General features: G+C 55.6%; 1 protein-coding gene across 20 annotated transcripts in view; it reads left to right on the plus strand.

Moving 5' to 3' along the window:
• Positions 1-8679, plus strand: part of NFASC (neurofascin) — a 201904-nt gene extending 193225 nt beyond the window's left edge. For all 20 annotated transcript variants that reach the window (XM_070767783.1, XM_070767781.1, XM_070767791.1 and 17 more), the window contains one exon: positions 2676-8679. In XM_070767783.1, the coding sequence (XP_070623884.1) occupies positions 2676-2907 (232 nt within the window). In that variant the 3' untranslated portion in view covers positions 2908-8679. The remainder of the gene's footprint in view (positions 1-2675) is intronic.
• Positions 8680-23882: the final 15203 nt, after the last annotated feature.

Below are 23882 nucleotides of genomic sequence, written 5' to 3' on the forward strand. Positions count from 1 at the left end.
TAGCCTCACCAGTCTCTCTGGGCCAGGCCACCCCATCCCCCTCTGACCTCTCCTTAGCCTGTCTTGGGCCTCTGCCACGTTGCCCGTCAGCAGCCTCCCAGACAGGATCAGATCAACGGGCAGCAGAGCCGCTGCCCACACAGGAGCCATCTGCCTCAGCTCCCCCTCTGCCTGTACCCCACCCCGGCCCTGAAAATGGTGACGACACGGGGAAGTTGTATTGTGTTTGAGACAGCTGGTTGAGGGATAAAGGGAGCGGTGTTCTGGGCCTTTCCCTCAGGACCTAGAATGACATTCTGGGCTGCAGCCTGGAATGGGCCTTGGACAGCGTTTGGTCCAGGGCCCGTGTCCCCAATGAGAGGACCAAGGCCCAGGCTGGGGAGTTTCTGCGCCTTATAGACTGTCTGTCCGTCCACTCTCTGCATCCTCATAAGCCTCCCAAAGGGCAAGTGTGAGAGGCCCTTCCCCAACAGTCCTCAGCACCCCTCGTGGGGCCCAGCTTCCCCATTGGTCCAGGGTCCTTCTCTGGCCATGAGTCCCAGAGGGCCTGGGCCTTCTCTCCCCAGACCCTCAGTGCAGCTCGAGGCGGCGTGAGGGGCGGGCCCAGGGACCTGTGCTGGGAGAAGCCGCTTTCTCGGGCACCTCTCCTCCCAGACACCACAGTTGCTGGGTGAAAGCGTGTGCTTCCTCCCCACTGCCACCCCCGGCCCCACTGACTCTGAGGCTGGAGACACAAATACTGGTGCGTACACGCACGGGCTTACACAGCACACACATGGGCACGCACACGTGTGTGCACCTGCACACCCCTTGGCTGTGGCTCTGGGGGGCCGGCAGCATCCATCCTGGAGCCCCACTTGGATGAATCCCAGAGTCGGAAGTTGGAAAGGGCGAAAATCAGTATGTTAGAGGAGAAACCAGGTTCCTGGGCGGGACAGCCTGGGGTGTGGGCTCGCCCTGCTCGTCTGGGAACCCCCTGCCCAGCACCTCTCTGGTGGGGCTCTCTCTGCTTCTCTCTCCCTGGTCTGTCCACCTGGTCCTCAGAGGTCCTCTGGAAGGGAGGCGAACGGGTGCCTAGACCACAGGGTCACAGTCCTTTCCCGGATGTAGGTCCTCTTTCCACAAGAAGCTGGCACAGTGAAGCCCTCTCCCACGGCCTCCATGCCCGCTGGGCCAGCCTGGCCAGTGCCTGCATGTAGCTTGGGGGCCTGGAGTTCACAAGAATCACACAGACAGTCATCACGACCGTGCAGCGGGAGTGGAGAGCCCTGGGGAGAGGGTGCCGGTGAAACAGAGTGGCAAGTGGAGTCAGGGGCTTGGTCATTAGAATCTGCTTGTTTTTCAAAACATGAATTTCACCCCCTGAACAAAGATAACGTAACCCTGGAGGCCCACTTCCATCTCAGCTGCCCCTCCCGCAGCCCTGCCGTCAGTTAGGCCAGGAGACAGGGCCACTGTCCCTTGGCGCGCGGTGGGGGTGTCTCGCTTGGCGCAGTGGGGGTGGGCTGCTAGCTTCCCACCTGCTGGTGCCCAGCTCCTCTGCTCTGGTTCACAGCCCTCCCCACCCCTGGCAGCTGCCTGTGCCCAGCGCTGAGGCAAGAACTCCCTTTCCACTCTAGTGACAATCCAGACGGTGTTTGCCACAAGCCCAGGGATGGCTAGGTGTGGCCTGGGGCAGAGGAGCGGGCTGTGGGGTATCTGCTCAGCCTGCCCAGCCCGCTGTGTTCCTGCCTGCCGGGACCTCTCTCTCCTCTGAAGTGCAGCACCTGGTCCCTGCTTCGGGGGACGGGATGCAGTGCCAGAGCAGATGCCTGCCCCTCTGGGTGTCTCCCTCCCTGGGGGCACAGCAGGCACCCCAGCAGGCAGATGCCACTGTAATGACCAGCTCTCTCCGCGTGAGAGGAGCTTAAGGGCAGGGCCTGCAGGGCCTCTGAGGGAGCTGGGCACAGCCCTCCACGCCTGGCTAGTTTTGTCTCTGATTGCCAGCCCTCCTGTCTCATACGTACACCCTGCCACCTCCCTCCGCTTGCCCTGAAACCAGCATCTTTCTGTGGATAAACCAGAGCTAAGGGTAACACCGCCAAGAAAGAGAAAAGGAAAGGCAGGGAGGGGTTTGTCTCTCTTGGGCTCGGACCCTCGCTTCTTGCCAAGGGCAGTCTTTCCAGAGAGAGTCACAGATCACAGAGTCAGAGCTAGATGAACCCTCTGGATGGCAGGACTAAAGCCCAGTGAGAAGGAAGGGCTTTCCCAAAGCCGCAGGGACACACTCGGGACCAGAACTCAGAGCCCTTGACCTGTTTCTTTGACCCTTCCTGTCCCCGCTGGTCCACAGGCAGTTCCGTCTGCCTCCTGGAGGGTGGCTGCTTCTCTGCTTCCATCCCAGAGAGCCAGCAGCCCGGCCTCACAGAAAAGACCCCCGCCCAGGCGTCTAGGAGTGTGGGCACATCCTGGCATCCTGGCCCAGCACCCGCCTGCCCCTCTGCCCTGGAGAAGTGTCCTCTCTTGGCCTCAGCTTCCCTCTGCAGACCTGGCCAGACAGGGCCAGCAAGTGAGGGCTGGGTCATCCTGGGGTCCGGTCCTCTGAGCAGCGAGAAGCTGGAGGCCCTCTCCCTTCCGGCCAGGGTCTGGGCGGCACTGGGTGGACTGGCTCTGATCCTCTGTCTCTCCCCGTTCAGTGACGAGGACAACAAGCCCCTGCAGGGCAGCCAGACGTCCCTGGACGGCACCATTAAGCAGCAGGAGAGCGACGACAGCCTGGTGGACTATGGCGAGGGTGGCGAGGGCCAGTTCAACGAGGACGGCTCCTTCATCGGCCAGTACACAGTCAAGAAGGACAAGGAGGAGACGGAAGGCAACGAGAGCTCAGAGGCCACGTCACCGGTCAACGCCATCTATTCTCTGGCCTAACGGAGCCTTGCAGGCACAGCCGCTACTCCGCAAGCAGGAGGGGGAAGGGGGGAGATGAGCCGCTGCAGACCTGCCCCAGAGCCGCCACCACCTTCAGGGACGGGGGGACAGCATGAGAGGCTGCCAAGCTGTGAGGGCCGGCGACTGCCCAGCCGACTGCAAGCCCCCTCCCGATGACCCCCCGGTGCCACCTGTGGGCAAGCTGCTGCCTCGGCTCAGCTCCGCCGGAGGGAGCCCTGGTGTCTCGCTCAGCCTCACGGTCACCCCAGGCCTCCACCACACTGCCCACCCCGACCTCCACACACACACACACACACACACCAGGTTTCCGCTGGTTACAGTCCTTCTCGTCTCTGTTTTTGCTCCGTGAGTCTTCCCCCTCCAGACCCAACATGTCCATTTTCTTTTCCTTTTGAAGAAACGTCCCTGGAAAAAGAAACGATGGCGGATTCTCCCCCAGGAAACTGCGAGATAAGCAAAAAGGATTGATCTGTAAGCGAACATACAGAAGAGCTATAGTATTCAAACTGCTGCTGGGCCCATGTATTTCCCAAGGATGCCTTTCTCATCACATGCCTCCCCCGGCCCCCAACCCCTCTGCCTCAACCTTGTCAGCTGCTGAGCTGGGCTTGGCGCCTTTCTGGGAAACGACAGTATTTTTGGCAGGGAGGGAGAGGGGGGTCAGGCCTCCTTGCCTGGCTCTGGTTCAGCTGGGGGGGTGGGCTTACCTCTTGCTCCTCGCTCTCACCCTGCCCCTTGCTCTGGAGCGTCTGAGACAAAAGCTGTGCTGACTGAAGGAGTCTGAGGAACAGGAGTGGGCACCAAGGCGAAGGACTTCGGCTCCTGTGACCGTGTACCTCAAGCAGAGGGAAGCCAGGCGTCTGGTCCCTGGGGAGCCGTGCCCACCTTGAGAGAGAAGGGAAGGGCTGGGTTTGGACTGCCTTCCTCCTCATCAGTGAGACTCAGGCTGTGGGGCAGAGGACTGCGCCCCCCTGCATCCAGGGTGGGGGCTGCCCCACACCGGGTCAGGGCCTGTGCTGCTGCCCCCGGGAGACGGAGCCCACGGTGCGAAGGCTGTGCTGGTGTGCCTGGGGGTGGACCTGCACTCCCCTTGCGTGTGTGGCAGTAGCCTCTCCTCGGTCCGCTCTGTGTGACAGTGGGTCTGGTGTTTTACGGTGTGTGGATGGGGCGCGGCTACCCCCAGGAGTAGCCTGCGAGTCCGTTCCTTAGGGTGTTCCCGTATCAGGAGCCCCCGCAGGACCGCGGTACTCGGTGCTGCAGAGCAGGGCCTGGCAGCGCTCTTCGTATGCCTTACGCAGCTCCGACCTGTCCCTGCAGTTCCCAGGTCCGCAGCCCCTCCCTGCAAGCCTTGAAGCCTCCAGTGACACCTGTCTCAAGGAGAGCGGGGCGGCCTATGCAAGCATCCCAGCAGAACCCGAAGCAGCCACTCAAAACATGCCCCAGATGGAGAGAGTCGAAGACCTGCGGTTCTCAGAGACCCAGGGCTCTGCCTTTATCCTCCCCACCTATTCCATTTTGAAACCAAAGGTACCTAGCCTCAGAGAGAGAAATCTTGAGCCTAAGGGTAGCCCTTCAGCTGTTGGCTGCAGCTAGAGTTGCTTTTAGGAGGGTGGAGCTGACGCCCAGAGTGGACCACCTACCACAGACACAGTCTCTGCAGGGAGCCTCTGGCTGCTTGCCAGGGCACCTGGGCAGGAGCAGCGCTGTGTCCTTCAGAGACCTTGTTTAAGCCTCGTTTGCCACACGTTTAAGCCACAAAGGTATCAGCAATGCTTACGCACTTACTGGTCAGGTGCAGGTCAAGCCCCTAGACACAGGTACTCTGTCTAGATAAGAAAAGGTAGCCCCGAGCCGCACCAGCTGTGCTGTTTGAACCTGAGGGCAGGCAGCTCTCCACTGGCCCAGGCCGCGGGAGGTGTGCGGGCAGGAGGCCTGGACGGGCTCTCGTGGTCAGAGGGAAGGGGTGACCGACGGCCTGAGGAGCCAGCTCAGGGGCGCCTTCCCGGGCGTTCACCCCCTCTACCTGCCTGGATGCCGCTGGGCGTTCCCGGAGCCTGAGCAGGGAATGGCAGGGAGGTGTGCCTGTGAGCTGGATTTCTCGGAAACACTCTGGATCTGAGCAGAGCAGTCGTTTCTCAGGCCTTCACTCCACACTGCACTGTCTGCGCTCACCGCGCTGGAGGCGAGCTCTGCAGGCAGGGTGGGCGCCGAGCTGTGGTCATACCATCCCCCTGCCTCAGAAAGTCCTTCACAAGACCCATGACGGGAAGGGGGGCGGGACCTCAGCCTGTCTCCGTGTCCTGCCAGGCTTGCCCCTCCTTGTGTGTGAAGGCAGTGCCACCAGCCCCCTTGTGCGCTGCTGTGCTGAGAGCCACACACCACGTGACCGCCGCCCTCCTGGCAGGCGGGGGCCAGGTCATCCCCGAGCGAAGACAGCAGGGGCCCAGAGGGCTGTGTGGGCCGCAGGGTTAGGCCGAGGAGCGTCCATCTTCCGTGGAGCCCGCGCCAGAGCCCACCCAGCTCAGCCGGAGAGCAGTATTGTCCAACGCTCCCTGCCAAGCAGGGTACTCAAGAGCCACCCCAAACATACCACCGCAATGCCAGGAGAGCGCCACCACCGGTGCCTCGGCCTGCTTGGCCCGGGGCAGGGGAGGGGGCGGAAGTGTAGGCCGTTTCCGGCTCCGGAAACCCCCGGCCTGAGCCCCCGTCTGCCCGCGGGACTCAGCCATGGCGTCTCCTCCTCTCAGCCGTCCGTCCATCCCTCCGCTCCGCAGATGCTCGGGAGCAGCTGGCCTGAGCCCTGGAGACCGCGGTGCCGAGAAGCCGCGGCCCCTGTCCTCAGCGCTGAGTATCGTGACAGGCGGTGTTGATGGGAGCGCTCTGCATGCTCGAGCCACCAGTGGCTGCAGGTTGAAGGGAAGGTCCTTGCGGGGATAGCTCGCTTCCCCATTCTGGGCCGGACGGGAACGGTCCTCCCGGGTCGCTCTGCTCTGCGCTTCGGGCAGGCTGCTTGACTTGTCTGTATTTCGGTGCCTCTGTCTCCTCTAGTCAGGCCCTCCTCTGAAAACCTGTCCCCACAGAGGGGCATGTGCCCAGCTAAAGAAGCGGGTGCCAGTCTCTAGGAAGCACACTGCAGGGCCGGGGGACAGTACCTGCCCCTTGGCCGGGGTCATGGTGAACAGACCTCTTCGCCCCTTGCCTTGCTTTTGAGGAAATGGTTGAGCTTACACTTGTCCCCTGTCCATCGCCTTGGCCCCCTTCCCAGCAAGTCCTGAGGCCTAGAGAAACGTTCGCCTGTCCGAGAGGCTGCCGGGGTCACGACTGCTCTCACCACAAGGACTTCTGTGGCCTGGGCCCGGAGAGTACCTTCGTGATTTCCCTGAACACAGTTAGCCTTAGAAGAGGGCTGGAAACAGATCCGTGGATGTTTGTGGCTTTTCAAGCCAAGGGAGGGCCTCCCCTGCTCACACTCAGCACCCGCACGGACATGCACACGCAGGCCGAGGCCCCATCGCCGGGCAGCACTTTCAGGAGGAACAGTACAAAGCATGACCTTGTCTGGAAGAGGCTGAGTCCACTCCCAGACACGGAGATGAAGTGTGAAGGGCTGTGGGGAAGTGTGTTGGAAGTGTCGGGGCAGCGGTCGGAGGCTGCCCGTGCCGGACTCCGTCTGGGCGATTCCTGTGGGCAAACCCTGAACAGAGTCTGATCCAAAGGAGAGGGTTTTTCCCGGGGAACAACACGGGCCGCAGCTCTCCAAGGCTCCTGGAGCCCTCTGCAGGATCAAGGCCAAGTCACAGAGCACCCCCAAAAGCCGTGTGACGAGAGCGGTGGGGGTTTCCCACCCTCGCCTCAGTCTTTGCGAGGCTGCTCTGCTAAGGGCTGAAGAGAGGAGGCTTCCCGGCCTCTCAGCTCAGGGGCGGGAGGGCATCTCCGTGGGAGGATGCAGCGCACGCTCCGTTTGTGAAGCCTCGGTCACTCCGCCAGTAGCCACATACACCCCGGCCCGTGCTGTGATTCGGTCCCCGGGAAAGAAACCACTCTGAGGATCCTGGTTGATCACTACATGGTGGGCTTAGGAGGTGCATAGAGGGAGATCCGTGATTAAAATAAATCAGAGGAGTCAACAAATAAAGCAAAGAGCTTGAAATTACAGGAGGACACTCAGTGACCTTTGCAGAGCCCAACTCCTGGGCAGCCCCTCTTCAGGACAGGCAGGGGCCACCTGTGGGAGTTCACGCCGAACTATGGCTGTGCCCAGCCTGCCCAGCTTACCCTCCCTCCGCTACTGAGAACAGGTTCTGAGAAGGGACAGGGAAAGAAGGACAGCCATCCAGGGAAGCCGCCAGACCCCACCACACGGCGTCTCAAGCCAAAACCAGTGCCCCCTACTGGTCTATTAGTATTAAATGGTGGTTTCATCATAGTAAAGATGGAAGTGAAATAGGTACAAAGCTTAAACAGGATCAGATTTCAGCATGCAGAGGAACCACAGAGCTGATCTGATTGAAATGACTCATTGTACGGTCAAATCCAGAGAGGGGAAGGGACTGTCCGCAGTCACATAACTGGTAAATCGAGGTGAGGTCCGGCCTTGAACTCGGGCCCTCTGACTCCTTGTGCAGTGTTCTTTCATCTCAGCACAGCTGGAAACAGCGGTGTTCCCGCCTTGGACACAGTGATGTTACTTAAGATCTGGCCCACATTCTTTTCTGCTTCTCCCACACGCCCTTATACCTCCACAAATGAAATCACAGGATTTTTCTGAGTCCCAGGTCAGTCAGTCTGCCAGCCCGTGGTGAACCGGTTGTGCTGTTCAGGAGAGACCCAGGCCAGGAGGAGAGGGACCAGCTGATTGGTGTTTGTCACCACGAAGCTCTCCCCTCGGGTGGCATCTCTTGCCCCCAGCATACTGCGTCCCCGCGAGAGGGGCCCTGGTAGGCTCTGTGCCCTCCACCCTGGCCGCGGGGGAGCAGGGCCGTGGAAGTTCCACCCCCGGATCTGCCGGGCTGGCGTGCAGCACATGCAAAGACTTCAGTGAAGCAATAAACACAAAACTCCGGGAGACGAAGTGCAGAATTTTGTGCACGTCTCTTGTTTCTCTTTGAAAGAGGATGCAGGTCGGACGACTGCCCTGCTCTCCTTTCTGACTTCCAGACTCAGTGTTCTCAGTCAGCTGTCCCCTGCCCGGCTCCCAGCTCTGTGCCAGCCTCGCGCCCTCCTGCTCTGAGCACCGGTCGCCTGTGACGTGGCCGCTCTGTCCTGCCCCTCCCTACTCCACGCTGGGCCCCAGGGACCTCTGGCCCCGCAGCCTCCCCAGCACACACATTTTCCAGTTTGTTCCGTTCAGCGGGGAAATCTTTTCCAAATGTCTCCATCCCTTCCCACATACCCACACACCCACAAGTTGGTCTGATCTTTTTTTCCCATTGGTTAAATATTTTCACTCACCGTGGCACACCTTGTTTTAACCCCTCTCACATCATGTTCTTTCCTTTTTTCGAGTTATTTTGCATTAACCAACCTTGTCAGCGACAGATGCGTATCTGAGGGTGTCATGCTTGACCTTCAGCAGGGAAGGCTTCTGGGCCGTAGAAGACCATCTAATATGTGGACTTATAAACTGACTGCATGAGCAATGGAAAGGCCAAATTATTCAGATTTTTTTTTTGAATCACTGTAAAAAAAAAAAAAACTGATTTCTTTTGTATAGAGAACACTAAACGTATAATAAAAGTTGTTCACAATGGACTCTGGCCATGTAATTTGTTCAATTTCCTTAGTTGGTGGCTAGAAGAGGGATGTTTGGGGGTTAATGACAGAAATGAATCACAGGGGACTTCCCTGGTGGTCCAGTGGTTATGAATCCACCTGCCAATGCAGGGGACACAGATTTGACACCTGGTCCAGGAAGATCCCACAGGCTGCAGGGCAACTAAGCCTGTGCGCCACTTCTGCCGGCCCAGACCCCAGAGCCTGCGCCCGTGACGAGAAGGCCCACCCCCACCCCCACCCCAGTGAGACCCGCAACAACGAAGACCCGGTGCAGCCAAAATATTTTAAAAGAATAAAAATAAAATTATATATAAAAAGAAATGAGTCATAGGGTTTTTCGTGGGCATTAGGCAGCACACACACAGAACTCGGTGATAGCAGCCCCTATGTTGTCTTTATTTATTTGGCTGCACTGAGTCAGTGGCGGCACGTGGGGTCTCTGATCTTCATAGCAGGGTGTGGGATCTAGTTCTCTGACCAGGGATTGAACCTGGGCCTCCTGCATGCAGAATGTGAAGTCTTAGCCACTGGACCACCAGGGCAGTCCCACCAGCCCCCATTTTGAAGTTGGTCATATCCTGGAAAACTCAATGGCACAGTCTGTGTTTTCAGTGTAGAATGAGTGGTGCGGGAATGTGCTCAGTCATGGAGACACTGCTGATTCACAGCAGCTGCCTCTGTGCTTCTGCACCCCTGCCTCTAGAGGAGCACCAGGCTGGGCTGCCTGCCGGCCGCTCCGCCCGTGCAGCCCTGCCCTGAGATGGAAGAGCGCATTGAAAGAATGAATAAAACTGCTTATGACGAACCAAAAGCCCCTCCTAATAGACTCAAAGGCTGTCTGTGACACAGGGAGCCCAGGGCTAGTGCTCTGTGACTACCTAGAGCGGGGGATGGGGTGGGAGGAGGGAGGGAGATTGAAGAGGAAGCGGCATAAGCATACTTAGGGCTGATTCACGTTGGTGTACGACAGAAGCCATCACAATATTGTAAAGTAATTATCCTCCAATTAAAAATAAAATTAAATTTGAAACAAATAGACTCAAAGGAATATCAGCCAATGAGCAAAGAGAGAAGGGAAGGAGCCAGAGAGGCCCCTGTTGGTGAGGAACACGGCTCCGGCTCCAGCACGCCTCCTTTGCTTTGGCCCGTGGTTCGGTAGTGCGCGTTTTCCCTGAGGAGTGGCTGCGGACCATCGCCAGGCAGGGTGAATGGTGAGGGTGCACCCAGACTTCGTAAGCCCCCTCCCTTTCCTCAGGACAGTGTGGGGCATGCAGGGGTTCTGCTTGTGCAGAAAGGTAACTAGTGGTTTATAGGCAGTAATGGGAAATATAGGCAAAAAGACTCCCCTGCGAATGCAGACCCAAACCTCTGGGACAAAGAACCACCAAGTTCCAAGGCACTGGTACTTATTCTTCCCTCAGAAAAGACCATTGACTCGAGGAGTTGCTGCTTCACTAGATTAAAATAAGAACGTATTTCCAGGTCTAGCTCCTGAATAACTCACTGGGTTTGTCACACACCACTTCTGAACGTCCCTGTGCACTTGTTCTAACGCAAGAAAGATCTTATCATTCTCACGTTCACAAACTATCTCAGAAATTTGCTCCTTGTGCTCATTTGCACTGTCCCCAGCGCTAGTCTGCGGCCGCGTGCTGAACTGACAGTGTTCTTGCCAAGAGTGTTGCCTACTCCCTCTTGAAACCGCAGCCAAAAGATCTAAACCACAAATCTGATCATGTCACTCCTTTACTTGGAAACCTCAAGTTTGCTACAATAAGATAAGGTCTAAACTCCTTGGTTTAACATGTTAGATCCTTCATGATCTGACCCTTACCTCTGCAGTCTTTTTTTACTTTTACGATTCTTCACATATACCCTAAATTTTAGCCATTTCAAGCGATTTCTAGCGCCTTTGACATGCAATTTCTCAGACTTCTCCATTTTGGCAATTTAATTCCCCTCAAAAAGCACCTATTAATAACTTTTTCTGGACCAGTTAATGACATAAAATCAGTAGGATAGATTTCCAGTCCTCAGGAAACTCAGACTATCAAGAGAGACGACCAGGTAAGCAAAAGCAATGTGACAATGTCCAGGACAACGGGCTCAATAACTGTGGATTCAATAAATAAATTATCATCAAAAGTTGGCAGGCTTGAAATACTCTCCTCTCAACTTTACAGATACCTGTCCAACCGGATAATGCATAATCTGATGCTCACAACCAGGCCTTGAAACACCTAATTCCAGGCTCTTTCGTCCTTCCCAAATCTCTCTAACCACCTTTTCCCCTACAGATCATCTCAGCTCCTGAAAGTCAGACTGTGGCCTCCGTGCTGGGTCACATGTCTTTAACAAGATGTGCAGGGGACACTGTCTCGGGAAGTTCTCCCTGATTCTGCTATGGCCACACGAGTACACATGCACACGCGCGCGCGCACACACACACACACACACGCACACATGCACACACACGCACGCACAAGTGCAGTCTCGTTAAGATTCCCTCTCTATGCCCCCAGAACACCTATTTCAGGTCTCTCCCAGGGGCTTGGCATATAACACTTATTTTCTGCTTCTTTCACTAAAAGATGAACAGCCTGAATTAATATCATTTTTTCCACCTCTGTATCCGCAGGCCAGCCTGGCACACAGTAAGGACAGAATGCATATGGATGAATGAATGACACAGCTGTGCCTTTGAAGGAAATAAGTAGCCAGGTGAATTTGAAACTTTTGTGTCACCCTTTTGGATATTTGGATTTTGGACTTGGATACATTTGGGGTGGTCCACTGGCCCACTTTTAGAGCAGGAGCCTCCACTCAAGAGCACAGAAGTAGAGAGATGAAACGACTGTCTTACTTGAAGAACACGGACGTCGATTCAAATGAGTCCAAACAAAGCGAGGCCAGCCTCCCTCCAGAGCCCCCAGGGACCCCAGAATATCTGTCATCCCTCATCCCCGGCTTCTGAAGGCTGTGCCTCCCAGCCCATTAGAAATGCTGATCCCTAGTGTGGAGCTGGATTAACTGACCCAGTGGGAGGGAGCGCGTCATCCTCCAATCTTTATTAAGAGTGAAGGCTATATCCCCTCTTGCCCAGCTGCCCTTGAAGGGATGGAATCTGGGAATTCGTTATGGTCCCCCTCATCAAGGCAGCCTCTACCGCTCAACACTGCATTGGGGGGGGGCGCCTATTTCAGCCTCCCCCTCCCCACTTAATGCATCAGAGCCCATTTGTTTGATGTGGTTCCTGCCGAATTGCAGACCAGGCAGTGGGCCTCCGAGCAATTTGGAGCCACAGCTGCGGCCCAGCAGCCCCAGGTCCCAGCCCCCTCCCCCTCCCCCACCCCTGCCCAGAGCTTGCCTCAGACCCTCAGCAGAAAAGCACAGCTTTGTGTAGACAGGGATGGGTCTGGTAGGGTCCTGGCCAGGGTTCCATAGGAACTCATCCTATCCTCAATAGGAACTCAGCTTCAAGAGAACTAGGGAAAGGTGAGCTGTGGCTGGTGGGCGAGAGTAGATCAGTCTGAAACAAATAAACACAAAAAACAAAATTACTGAGGATATATTTAAAATCACAATTGCCCTCTAACAGGGCTGAATCCTACCAGTGGAGGGTCTGGGACTGATCTGGGTGGAGCATTCCCAGAGAACAGTGAGGGAAGCCTGCATGACAGAGGAGGGAGGTCTGAGGACTCTGGAGCAATCCAGGGCAAGAGACAGCTGCAGTGCAGTGACATCAGAAGGAAGACGAGAGCAGTGGTCTCAGAGTGTGGTCCCTGAGCAGCAGTGGTCTCAGAGTGTGGTCCCAAGACCAGCAGTGGTCTCAGAGTGAGGTCCTCAGACCAGCAGTGGTCTCAGAGTGTGGTACCAGGACCAGCACTGGTCTCAGAGTGTGGTTCTTAGACCATCAGCAGTAGGATCACCTGGGAGCTTATCAAAAATGCAGATTTCTTGTCCCGCTCCCATCTACTGTCTCAGAAACTCTGGAATATGTGTTTTAACAAACCCTTGAGGCAGACTGATGTTTGAGGACCCCTGGATTAGAGGATCCATAAGGAAAAGCCTGGGAACTCTGGGATGTAGCCCTACCCACTGCCCCCAAATTGTCAGTCAAGCCTACCCAATTGATGGATGAGTTTTGTGTGACTCAATGTTTTATAAAAACTAGCAAAGTTGGTGAATGCTACATGCAAACTGATGCAAAGGGAAGCAGAGACCACAGGAGAATGCAGAGGTCAGAGCACAGACCTCAGGAATTAGCAAGAATTATGGGAGACTTTGACTTCCACAGACCATGGAATTGGCAGACAACTAAGCCATTTATGGGAGAAAGCAATGGCATCCCACTCCAGTACTCTTGCCTGGAAAATCCCATGGACGGAGAAGCCTGGTGCACTGCAGTCCATGGGGTCACTAGGAGTCGGACACGACTGGGCGACTTCACTTTCATGTTTCACTTTCATGCATTGGGGAAGGAAATGGCAACCCACTCCAGTGTTCTTGCCTGGAGAATCGCAGGGACAGGGGAGCTTGGTGAGCTGCCGTCTATGGGATAGCACAGAGTCGGACACGACTGAAGCGACTTAGCAGCAGTAGCAGCAGCAAGCCATTTATACATGGATGTCAAAGAGGCGAGAGGCACCAGCTGGCATTTGGGTCACAGTGCATCTACATTAAGTGATTCAGGAGAAGAGTAACTAATAACGTTGATGCTGGCCGACTGCGCGAGACAGAGGCTGTGTGCTTTACGCAAATGGTCTCTTAACCTCACAGCCGCCCTCTGAGGAGGTAGCTTTATGTCCTGTTTATGCATGAGGAAGCTGCAGCTCCGCGCGGCTGAATCTGTGGCCCAAGGTGGGTGATGAAGCCAGAACCAGCCGTCAGGGCTTTCTGACTCTGAACCCTCAGCTGTCACGGCTACACTCAGGTGTGAATGCGCATCTCTGTGAAGAGTTAGCCCTGGGATCTTGTTTTCAAGGCTTCATGCCGGAGCGGCACCTGCTAGCTTTTCACGGGATCTGGCAGCGGTTGGTCCCTTTCTGCTCTGCTCTGCTGTGGTAGCACATGTGGGTTCCTGACCCCACTCCAAGAAAACCCAGAGAACCCAGGGAAGGGCTGTGGGTCCCTGCAGCCCCTGGCCACATGACGAGGGGCAGCGAAGCCCTAGGCATGCATCCTTCCACAAGTCAGTCTTGAGTACCGAGAAAAAGCCAGGGCTCGGTGGACAGTCAGTAAGATCCCAGCTCTGTGACCGCAGACAGGTTACCTGACCTTGCTTTGCCTCAGTTTCTTCATCTATAGAGCAGGGATTGTCATTGTAGCTACCTTTTAGGTTGCTGTAAAGATCAAATTTGGCTTCCTTGGTGGCTCAGCGGTGAAGAGTGCCTGCAATGCAGGAGACGCAGATTCAATCCCTGGGTTGGGAAGATCCCCTGGAGAAGGAAATGGCAACCCACTCTAGTATTCTTGCCTCAAGAATCTCACGGACAGAGGAGCCTGGAGGGCTACAGTCCATGGGGTCGCAAAGAGTTAGCCGTGACTTAGCGACTAAACAGCGACTAAACAACACAAAGGATCAAATTAGTTAAAACATGAAAAATGCCTGATACATAGTATTATATAATACTTTGTTAAATTTAAATCAATGAATGAATCCCCTTATACTTCTGCCTTCTAGGATGTTCTCCCTAGCCTGATTCCTTCCTTCAAAAGTCCTTCCCATCCTTCCAGGGGGGCTCAAGTCCCTCCTTTCATAATTACCTTGGCCCACAGTTCCATCTCTCTCCAAAGAGCTTCTCCTGACCTCCCCACTCCCTCTGTCCCCAGCCTTCAACACAAGTGCCCAACTTGTCTCCTCCACGCCTGGCCAGGCTGCAGGCCTCTGGTGGGCAGGAGCAGCGGCCCGTGACTCTAACTCTGTGGTCCCTCGTGTGCAGTGGGTGGTCCACTGATCTTTAGCGCCCAGTGGTCCCAAGGCTAAGCAGGCCCGTTTGTCTTCAAGCCGTCTGCATGACTGTACTTACTGCCCAGCTAGGGGTCTAGTCCGTGTGGTGCTGACTGTGTGGTGGCAGGTGGGAGGGGATGGGAGCGGGCAGTATTTGTCTTCCTAAAAGCAAGTTTACCAGGTTCCAAGTGGTTGGATGTAAGGGCTGGTGATGGATATTGAGAGCTAGAGGCTCATTTTACAGCCCCATTAATTAAGTTTCCCAAAGTCCCCTAAGTGCTTTTGTCTCCCTTGAAAGCCAAGGAACTCACTCTCATTTATGGGAAAGAACTGTCCATCTTGAACCTCCCTCCCTCCTGCCCCTGCTCTCTCCAGCCCCTCCCGGCCAGACAACCCGCAGAACAGGAATAGGCTAGACATCCAGAAGGCCTGGGTCTGTCCCAAGAGAGAATGGCCCCAGGGCAGAACTCGGCCAGGTTCCCCTCCTGAGTTCTCGCCCAGATTGGAATTGGGTATGGTTACCTCCCTGGGGCCATTTCCCCTGAGGCTGAGGAACCAACGCCAGAGCTCGGCAGGAGGAACCACCCGTCCTGGCCACAGGGATGGGACTCAGGGCTCCTTCCGGCTCCACACTGACACACCTGTCCCCAAGGAAGGGGCGTTTGTCAGAGACCATCACTGATGCCATCAGCTCTGAAGCCCAGAGAAGCTAAAATCCGCTATCCCTCTCCCTCCCAAAGCTGAGCAACAGCCTCCACAAGACACAAAAGCCAGAAAGTCCTTCCTCCCTAGCCACACGCGCCTCATCCCCAGGTTTTCCACATGATGATGCCCTGGGTTGCCTGCTGCGGTCAAGGCCACAGGCCAACTGCTGGGATGGGACGTGGGCCGGGCTGGGTGTGCGCAAGGGCCGCGAGCGCAGCCTTCAGTCGGCAGGGGCTCCTGGACGGACCCAGCCCTCCCAACTCTGTGCATGTGGCTCAGACCTGAGGTAGGAGACGGACGGGCCTCTGGGCTGGACGGCGGGTTTCTGTCAAGCGGAGTAAAATTCAAACGTCGTTCTCACTCAGGTATTCCAAGGGCAAAGCTAGTGGCAGAAACTAAGCTCCGCTGAAGCAAAGAGATAAGATGGCCTCTCTTGAGGTCAAGGGAGACTTCCCTCTGCACACGTGCAGGAAGGTTTCTTGGGGTCGAAAGGGGAGGGGGCCCCACCCCGTAATGAGTGTGGATGGGCAGCCGTAAGCCTCTGCGGTGGGATCCGTCTCAGCAGAAGGTTCTGCGTGCATCTTGGGAAGGGTCCAAGGACCTGTCAGCTGTGAAGGAAGAAACAAGTAATTGGCCAAATGAAAACAAAGACCCGAAGGGCCGTCCTGTATCGGTGACTTAAATCACTGTACTGCGCTCCACGCTCCTCTCCCAGCGTGTATTTCTGTGCTGCTTCAGACAAAAATAAATGTTCCTCTGTGTGCTCCCATATACACTGGGCTGCGTCTCTAATAATAAACTTTGTGCGTGTTTTGCAGTTTCTGACTCCTTGAAGCGTGTTTGCTTTTAAATGGGGTAAGAATCAGGAAATTTTGCTTCTAGCCTCTAGCCCCTGGTAGAAGGGCAGCAAGTTTCAATCCCTGGACGGGAAGTAAGATCCTGGCCCTCAGGAAACAGCCCTACAGAAAGTAAAGGCCAGTGTGAGTCCTGGTCCGTCCCCTCATTTCATGGAACCTCCCAGCAAACACTAAGTCCCCGGCCCCAAGCGAACGCCCTGGCCCTGCCTTCCCTTTTAGCCAAGCCCTCCTTGGCGAAAGCAGGCTCACATTTCTCATTATGCTCAACTGGACTGCATCCGAAAGGCCCGAGGGGTTTCCTAGAAGAAACAAAATATGTAAAAACCTGTGAATAGATTCATTCTACAGACAGGTAGAAATAGTTTGGGATTTTCAGCTGTCTCTCTGTCTCCCACCAAACCAGGTAGCTGGGAGCTGTGCTGGGTTTGGGAAAACTGGGGGCATGATAGTTCTCAGGAATCTTATCTCATCCTGAACCGAGGACCGTGCCGGTGTGACTTGCGCCCAGAAGCACAGCCTCTGCGCCCTCTCCCTGCCCGGCACCAACCCTTCCCACTTCCGACACCCGGCCCTCTGCAGAGCTGTCAGGCACACGCGGGTCCGTCAGTGGCCTTAGCAGAGCTATGGGTTTTCATCCGATTAGTGAGCCCGGGAGTAATTACAACTTCATTAGCCAAATAGGTTCTTGGTTCAGAGACTCCCCCGCCCCCAAAACAAAACAGACACCCGCTTGGCTCCATCTGCAGTCTGTCCCCCGGGGGGCCAGCTAACAATGCAGCGGGCTCCAGGGGAGCGGGGCTGGGGAGAAGCCGGCAGCCGCCAGCGGGGAGGAGGGACGGGGAGAAGCCGGTGGCGGTGGGGAGGAGGCCGGCAGCCCCTCCTCAGGGGCGCATCTGTCGCCGGCTGGCCCCCTGGAGAGAGTTCTGACAAGGAGACGGATGACACTGCAGCAAATGAGGAGCGTGACCCCTCGCCTCTCTGCTGCCCCTCGCCCTCCACTCCTGCTCGCCTCCCGGTCACGAGTGGCCCTCACGATGGCTCACGTTCCGAGGGTGGAGGAGACAACCGCCTCCTCTGGGGGTTCCCTGGCCCATGCCCGGGGCCTCCAGAGTGTCGGAGTCCCTGGCTCCCGACCCTAGTCACCCTTCCTTAATTCAGCTGCAGCAGCTCCAGGAGCCAGAAAGCAGAGGGTATGCCAGGAAGGACAGAGCAATGCCCCAGGACCACCCGACTGGGGAGCTTTAGCCAGGCCAGGCCTCCAGGGCAGGCAGGCAGGTCCCTGACCCCGCAGAGACTGCACTGCTCCCCTGCCGGTTGTCTGACCTCCCAGCTTGGGAAAGCTGTCTTTGGGTGGACGAACCTAGAGAATGCCACGCTAAGTGAAGTAAGTCAGACACAGAAAGACAAATATGATGTATGATATCACCTATCTGCAGAACCTAAAAAATAATACAGCTGAATCTATTTGTAAAATAGAAACCGACCCACAGATACAGAATACAAAGTTGTGGATGAAGGGTGGGAAGGGATAAAATTAGGATTAACAGATACACTACTACTGTAAGTCACTTCAGTCATGTCTGACTCTGTGCAACCCCATAGACGGCAGCCCACCAGGTTCCCCCGTCCCTGGGATTCTCCAGGCAAGAACACTGGAGTGGGTTGCCATTTCCTTCTCCAATGCATGAAAGTGAAAAGTGAAAGTGAAGTCGCTCAGTCGTGTCCGACTCTTAGCGACCTCATGGACTGCAGCCTGCCAGGTTCCTCCGTCCATGGGATTTTCCAGGCAAGAGTACTGGAGTGGGGTGCCATTTCCTTCTCTGTAACAGATACACACCACTATATATATAATACATACACAACAGGGATTTACTATGTAGCACAGGGAATTATATTCAATATCTCATAATAACCCATAATGGAAAATACTCTGGAATACATACGTATGTAGGTGTGTATGTGTACACTTGAAACGAACACAATATTTTAAATCAGCTATAAGTACACCTGAAACTAACACAGTATTGTAAGTCAGCTATACCCCAATTTAAAAAAAGAAAAGAAAGCGTTGTCTTTGAGTCTAAATTAGCTCCACATTGCAATTAAAACCATCCCCTCTTGGGACACTGCTTATCGTCCTCTCCTTTCCTGTTCTTCTAATAGGTCTAGAAGCACAGCGTCTGAGCCTCCTGCCTCTGAGCGGACCCGGCCAGCCAGCTCTGGTCTGAGCCTTCCTCAGTTACCCCAGCCACGCGGTGCGCACACCGGCTCCCTCTCCCCGGTGAGCGTCCAGGAGGCGACCGCACCAGCTGCGGGCCATCCTGCTGCCCAGCTTTCCGCCAGGAGGAAGTGCAGGCTCCCTGCAGACCCTCAGGCCCATGCCTCTTTGTCTGTGAAGCTTTCAGAGAGAGCTGGCTGCTGCTTCTGGGGGCTCTGCAAGTAACAGCTGGTGAATTCACATTCCTGCTGAGGGCCCCTCTGTGTGGATCCTCAGCCAGCGGGGCACCGTCTGCTGAGGCTGGACCCAGGAGCAGGAGTAGAGATGAGATGACCTCCAAACAGCCCTGCCACTTGCCAGGCTCCAAGCTGCGTGCAGACTGGCCCGACTCTGACCTGACTCTGTTCTGCCCCCAGACCCGACCGTCTGCTTCATCCCCCTGTCTCCCCAGTCCTGACCCACAGGAGGCCCAGAAGCCAGGCAGGAGGACCCCTGCTCGCTGCTTTTCCAGGAAAGGGAGTCCCCAGAGTCTAGCCCAGCTGTCCACGCTGGGCCCCTGCTTGTGTTCCCTGAAAGCAACCGTCCTTTTGTTAATTCTGCAATTTCCCAAAGTGCCAGGAGCATCTCATCTGATAGTCACAGCATCTGTTCTTCTCACTTTCCAGAAGGTTGGGTGGGAGCCCTGCCAACCCCTTCCCTGAGGCTCCCCCCGCCTCATGCGCCTTCTGCCAGTTTGGGCACCCTGATCACCTGGGCCCCTGCGAGCACCTCCAGTTCCCCCTACCCCTGGCCCTGGCACCCCTCCCTATGTCCTCAGCTGGCAGCCTTGGCAACCATCTCCCCTTCTGGAACCGAACTCACCTGCCCAAGCAGGTAGGCACCTGTCCTGTCCCTTGAGGGATACGGGAGAGAGGTTAGTCTTCCCCCGGAGGCCTGCCCAGGGCCCCTAGCAGGTACAGGAGCCTCAGGGGGCCAAGAAAAGAACTGGCCTGTCTGCCCCTCTCCCTACACGCACAATCATTGAGCTGCTCCTTTCCAGGGCAGTGGAAGCTCTGGCTGGCTCCTCAGCCCAGAAGACCAACCAGGAACCTGGCCGGCCCTGTCCTGACCTTCCACACAGGGATTCCCAATGATGCTTGGGGCTGGGGTAATTCTTAGGTGTGGGGCTGCCCTATGCTTTATAGGCTATTGACCTTTACCCCCAGATGCCTGATACACATTCCATACCCCCCACCACAACCCCGATTATGATAAACGTCTGCAGACTTCACCAAATATCCCCTGGTCGAGAAGCACTGAGCTAAGGCAAGAGGGAAACTGACGCCTGCACACCAGTGCCTGCCACGCCTCGAGCTTCAGACTCCCCAGGCGACGAAGGGACGCCTCAGACGAAGCACCAGCAAACACTTCCTGCGCAGTGCCCGATAGGGAATCTTCTCAGCTTTGCAGGCTGAGAATATTCAGCCTGCAGGCCATACAGACTCTCTGGCAACTCTTCCACTGCCAGAGCATCAGGAAAGTGGCCGGAAATGCACAAATGAATAAATGTGGCTGTGTTCCAAGAAATGTTTATTATGAACATTGAAATTTGCATTTCATATTCTTTTTGTGTCTCCCAAAACATCTTTCCTTTTTAAACTCTTTGAAAATTTGAAACATACTCTTAGCACTTGGGCCTAAGGCTCTCAAAGGGATCACGATACAGGACCTTTGGGATGGTGGGGGAGGTAGCCATCTGTGGTCCGGCAGGGTCTCCTCCCCTGCCGCATCCTGAACCCCGGAGAAGAATGGGTGCCACACTCATCAAGCCATGTAACAAACACGTTTTGAGCAGCGATACTGCACTGACGGTGCACAGATGTAAGACACAGGGAGAGACAGCCCATCCCCATGCAGATGAGCGAGGAGCATGCCCGTGTGACAAGGGCACCGGGGAGGGCCACCTCGTGCTCGAGAAAGGCGGGCACACGAGGCTCCCTGGAGGCACGACCTCCAGGCCAATTCTCAAGAGCAAGGAGGACGTAGCCAGGTATACCTAGAGAGAAAGACAGCCATTTCCAACAAAGAACACCACTGAAAGAGTGAAGTTAGAGTCCAGCACCTCCCAGGAAGGGCAGACAGATCAGCATGCTGGGAGTGAGTCGGGGGGGTGGGGCGGGGGGGGCGGGGGGTGTCAGGCGGAGGGGGGCGGGTGTGTGGTACTCTGGACCGGGGTTGAGCTAAAGAGGGTGAGGCAGGTGACATCAGGGCGGGGCAGGCGACACCAGACCACAAGTCACAGCAAGGAGCCTGGCACCAGCCTGGAGGGAGAGGAGCTGCAGAATTGTTAGCGGGAAAGCTGTATGATCTGGTTTGCATTTTAGGAGGCTCCCTCTGACTGCAGTCTGGAGGGTGAATGGGAACTAGACTGGAAACAGAAAGCCTGGGGAGGACAGATAGAAAGAGCTCAGGTGAAAACAGGTGAGCATCAGAGCTAACACTGCAGGAAGGGCACGGGGGCAGGGCGTGTATGGGAGAGGCCCCTGGGAGGCAGAACGAGCAGGACACAGGAGGGGGGGGGTGCGGTCACAGAGGGTGTAAAGGTCGGGGTGCCATTCATGAGACAGGGAAGCCAAGAGGAGAGGCCGGTGGACAGGGTAAAGGGGGGTGTATCAACCGGGGTTCTCCCAAGAAAGAAAACAAGTGAGGTGTGTGTGTGCGTATGTGTGTACAAATACACATGAAATAAATATGCTTCATTTCAAGGAATTGATTTACATAACTGTGAGGGCTATCGAGTCTGTTTTCTGATTACAAGCTGGCAGGTTGGAAACTCAGATGACAGCGGAGGCTGCAGTCTGAGGGCAGAATTTCTTCCTCTGGAAAATCTCAGCTGTGCTTTTCAGGCCCTTCCGCTGATTGGATGAGGCCCTCCCACATTATGGAAGGTAACCTCCTTACTTGAAGTCAACTGATGGTAGATGTGAACCACATCTACAAAATCACTTCTCAGCAACACCTAGATCAGTGTTTGATTAGACAGCTGGGTACTGTAGTCTAGCCAAGTTGACACACAAAACTGACCGTCACGGGGGTGGATACAGGGGCTGGCCCAATGTAGAGGCGTGAGAGCCCCATGGCCATCCGATGAAGACTCCTGGCTGGCCAGCGCAGGTCTGAGCCCCGTGCCCAGAACCCTTCCAAGCCCCCATGACTTCCCCTCTGACAGTGGCTGAGTACACGGCCTCCCTGCCTCCACATCTGCGTCTGCCCTGTGCATTCCACCTTCCCTGCCGCCCCTGAGTGGACCTTCCAAAGCACACATCTCAGCCTGTCTCTTGCCAGCTTAGACCCCTCTGATGGTCCCCACTGCCCTCAGATAAAGCTCCTCCTGGGCTCATAACGTTCCTTGAGGATTGACTGCAGCCTTCCCCTCCAACCTCATCCCTTCCTTGAATCCTCAACCCTAGACCAACTCCTTTTCCAAACATACCATATTCTGCCACACTGCTGCCTTTGCACAAACGGTTGCTCCTTCCTGGAACCACATCCTCCTCACCCCTCCAAGCCCATGCCAAACACACCTGGCCTACCTGGCGAGCTCAGAGTATACCTCTAAGACACAATTAAATGCTTTCTCTGTTCCTGAGCCTCACTAGGCCAAGACAGGTACCCTTCCATGATACTTTGTGTGAGCCTGGGTTACAGCACTCAGTGGGTTGTGTTCTGATCATTTTTCACGTCATCCCACCATTCCGCTGTGAGCTCCGTAAGAGGGCATCCCCTGCCTTATTCTTCTCAGTGTCCCCAGCACCCAGCACAGTGCTTGGTACAAGAGGACTTGATAGTTGCTTGTTAAACAGATGGATGGATGGAAGGACGGATGCGGTTGGGTGTGTGAGTACAACACTTTTCTCAAAGCTTCTGGCTCGGCACTTCTGTTCCAGGCACTGTGCTAGGAACTTTGAATCCTGAATTAGTCCAGGCTCTGGGTTGCAGACAGCAGAAGCAGACTTCGGCTGTCGTAAGCAAAAAGGAGATTCACCAGGAGGTTATCAGATGGATCGCAGAATCAGAGGAGGCTACAGAAAGTGACTCAGAAATGGGTAGAAACAGAGGGAGGCTAGGTGGCAGAGGCAGCAAGGTCACATCTCAGGACAGCCTGCTCAGGACACCGTCACGAGCATCACTCACACTGGATGCTCCCTGCACGGGTGACAGAGCCGTGAGGGTCCCGCCGCCTCCTCTGCTGCAGTCCAACATGTGTGCCTCCCTCCTCTGACCCACACATCCCTCTGAGGCAGAGCATCTCACCTCTATTTTGCAGAAGAGGAAATTGAGGCTCAGAGAAGCCTAAGGTCACCAGACAATCAATACAGTGAGTGGGACTGGAATCAATAGCTGTCAGACGCCAAAGCCCATAGCCTTCCACTCTGTTCCGCACTGTCTCCTTCGAGGGGTACCACCCACCATTCTTATATAAGTGCAGCTCCCTGGATAGTGCTTCGTAGCAGCCCTGAAATTCTAATGTACTCGCTTTTTTTTTTTTTTTTTGTGCTCGCTTTTTTTGACTGCGTCTTTGGGGTATGTTTTTGGCCCTGACAGATTGTAGCAGGGAATATAAAGACAGCAAAGTCGGCACAAGAAGACCGAGCAAAGAGAGGGTCTGCACCCTGACATGGGTGGATTGAAGCTGCTTCCAGCAGATGACATCTCAGCCATCCGGGGATGCCAGACAGCAGGGCCTGGCCTGAGGCTCAGGGAGGCCTGCAGAATCTGGTCAAGGACCCGTGTCCTCACCTGCCCCCCCGGCTCCCATGTGCCCAGGCTGCGCGTTAGCCACACAGGGCGGGCTTCGTAAAGAGCACTCAGAGGCCGCTGCCCGGCAGCCCTGCCCCATCCAGGGCCGTGCTTTGAGGAGGAGGCCATCTTTGGTGGGGGAGTCTTCTGGCAAAGTCAAAACATGACCCTGCATGTCCTGGAGAGGCAGAGGGCAGAGCCCCAGACGGGGAACCCCAGCGCCCAATCCCAGCCCAGCTTCATCTCCACCGTTCCGGGACCTTGGGACAGCCTCTGGGCTTCGGTTTCCCCATGGCTCCGTCCTTTGTTGGCTGCCCCTGCCCTCCCACCCTCCACCTCCCACACTGGCCAAATTGTGCATAAAAAAAGATCTCAGAGTTCTTTGAGCTCTTTGGAGAGACCGCATAAATGCAAGGCATTATTAGCATCATTACTATTAAATATTAATAATGACATTAGCATTGTCCATTATAAGCCTGAAAAGAAGCTCCGAGAGCCCTGTGTTGAAATGGCTAAGAGAATAATTAGGCCCCTCTGGGCTGCAGGCCCCTTCAGGCCCTCACACAAAATTAGGAAGGCAAATGTGGGTGGGGTACTGAGATTTCCCTTCCAGCCCCCTGCTTAGTTCAACTTGGCTCCTCCCGGACCCACATGAATCATGCTCTTTCCA

Source organism: Bos indicus, chromosome 16 (assembly GCF_029378745.1).
Source record: "Bos indicus isolate NIAB-ARS_2022 breed Sahiwal x Tharparkar chromosome 16, NIAB-ARS_B.indTharparkar_mat_pri_1.0, whole genome shotgun sequence".
Taxonomy (NCBI): Eukaryota; Metazoa; Chordata; class Mammalia; order Artiodactyla; family Bovidae; genus Bos; species Bos indicus.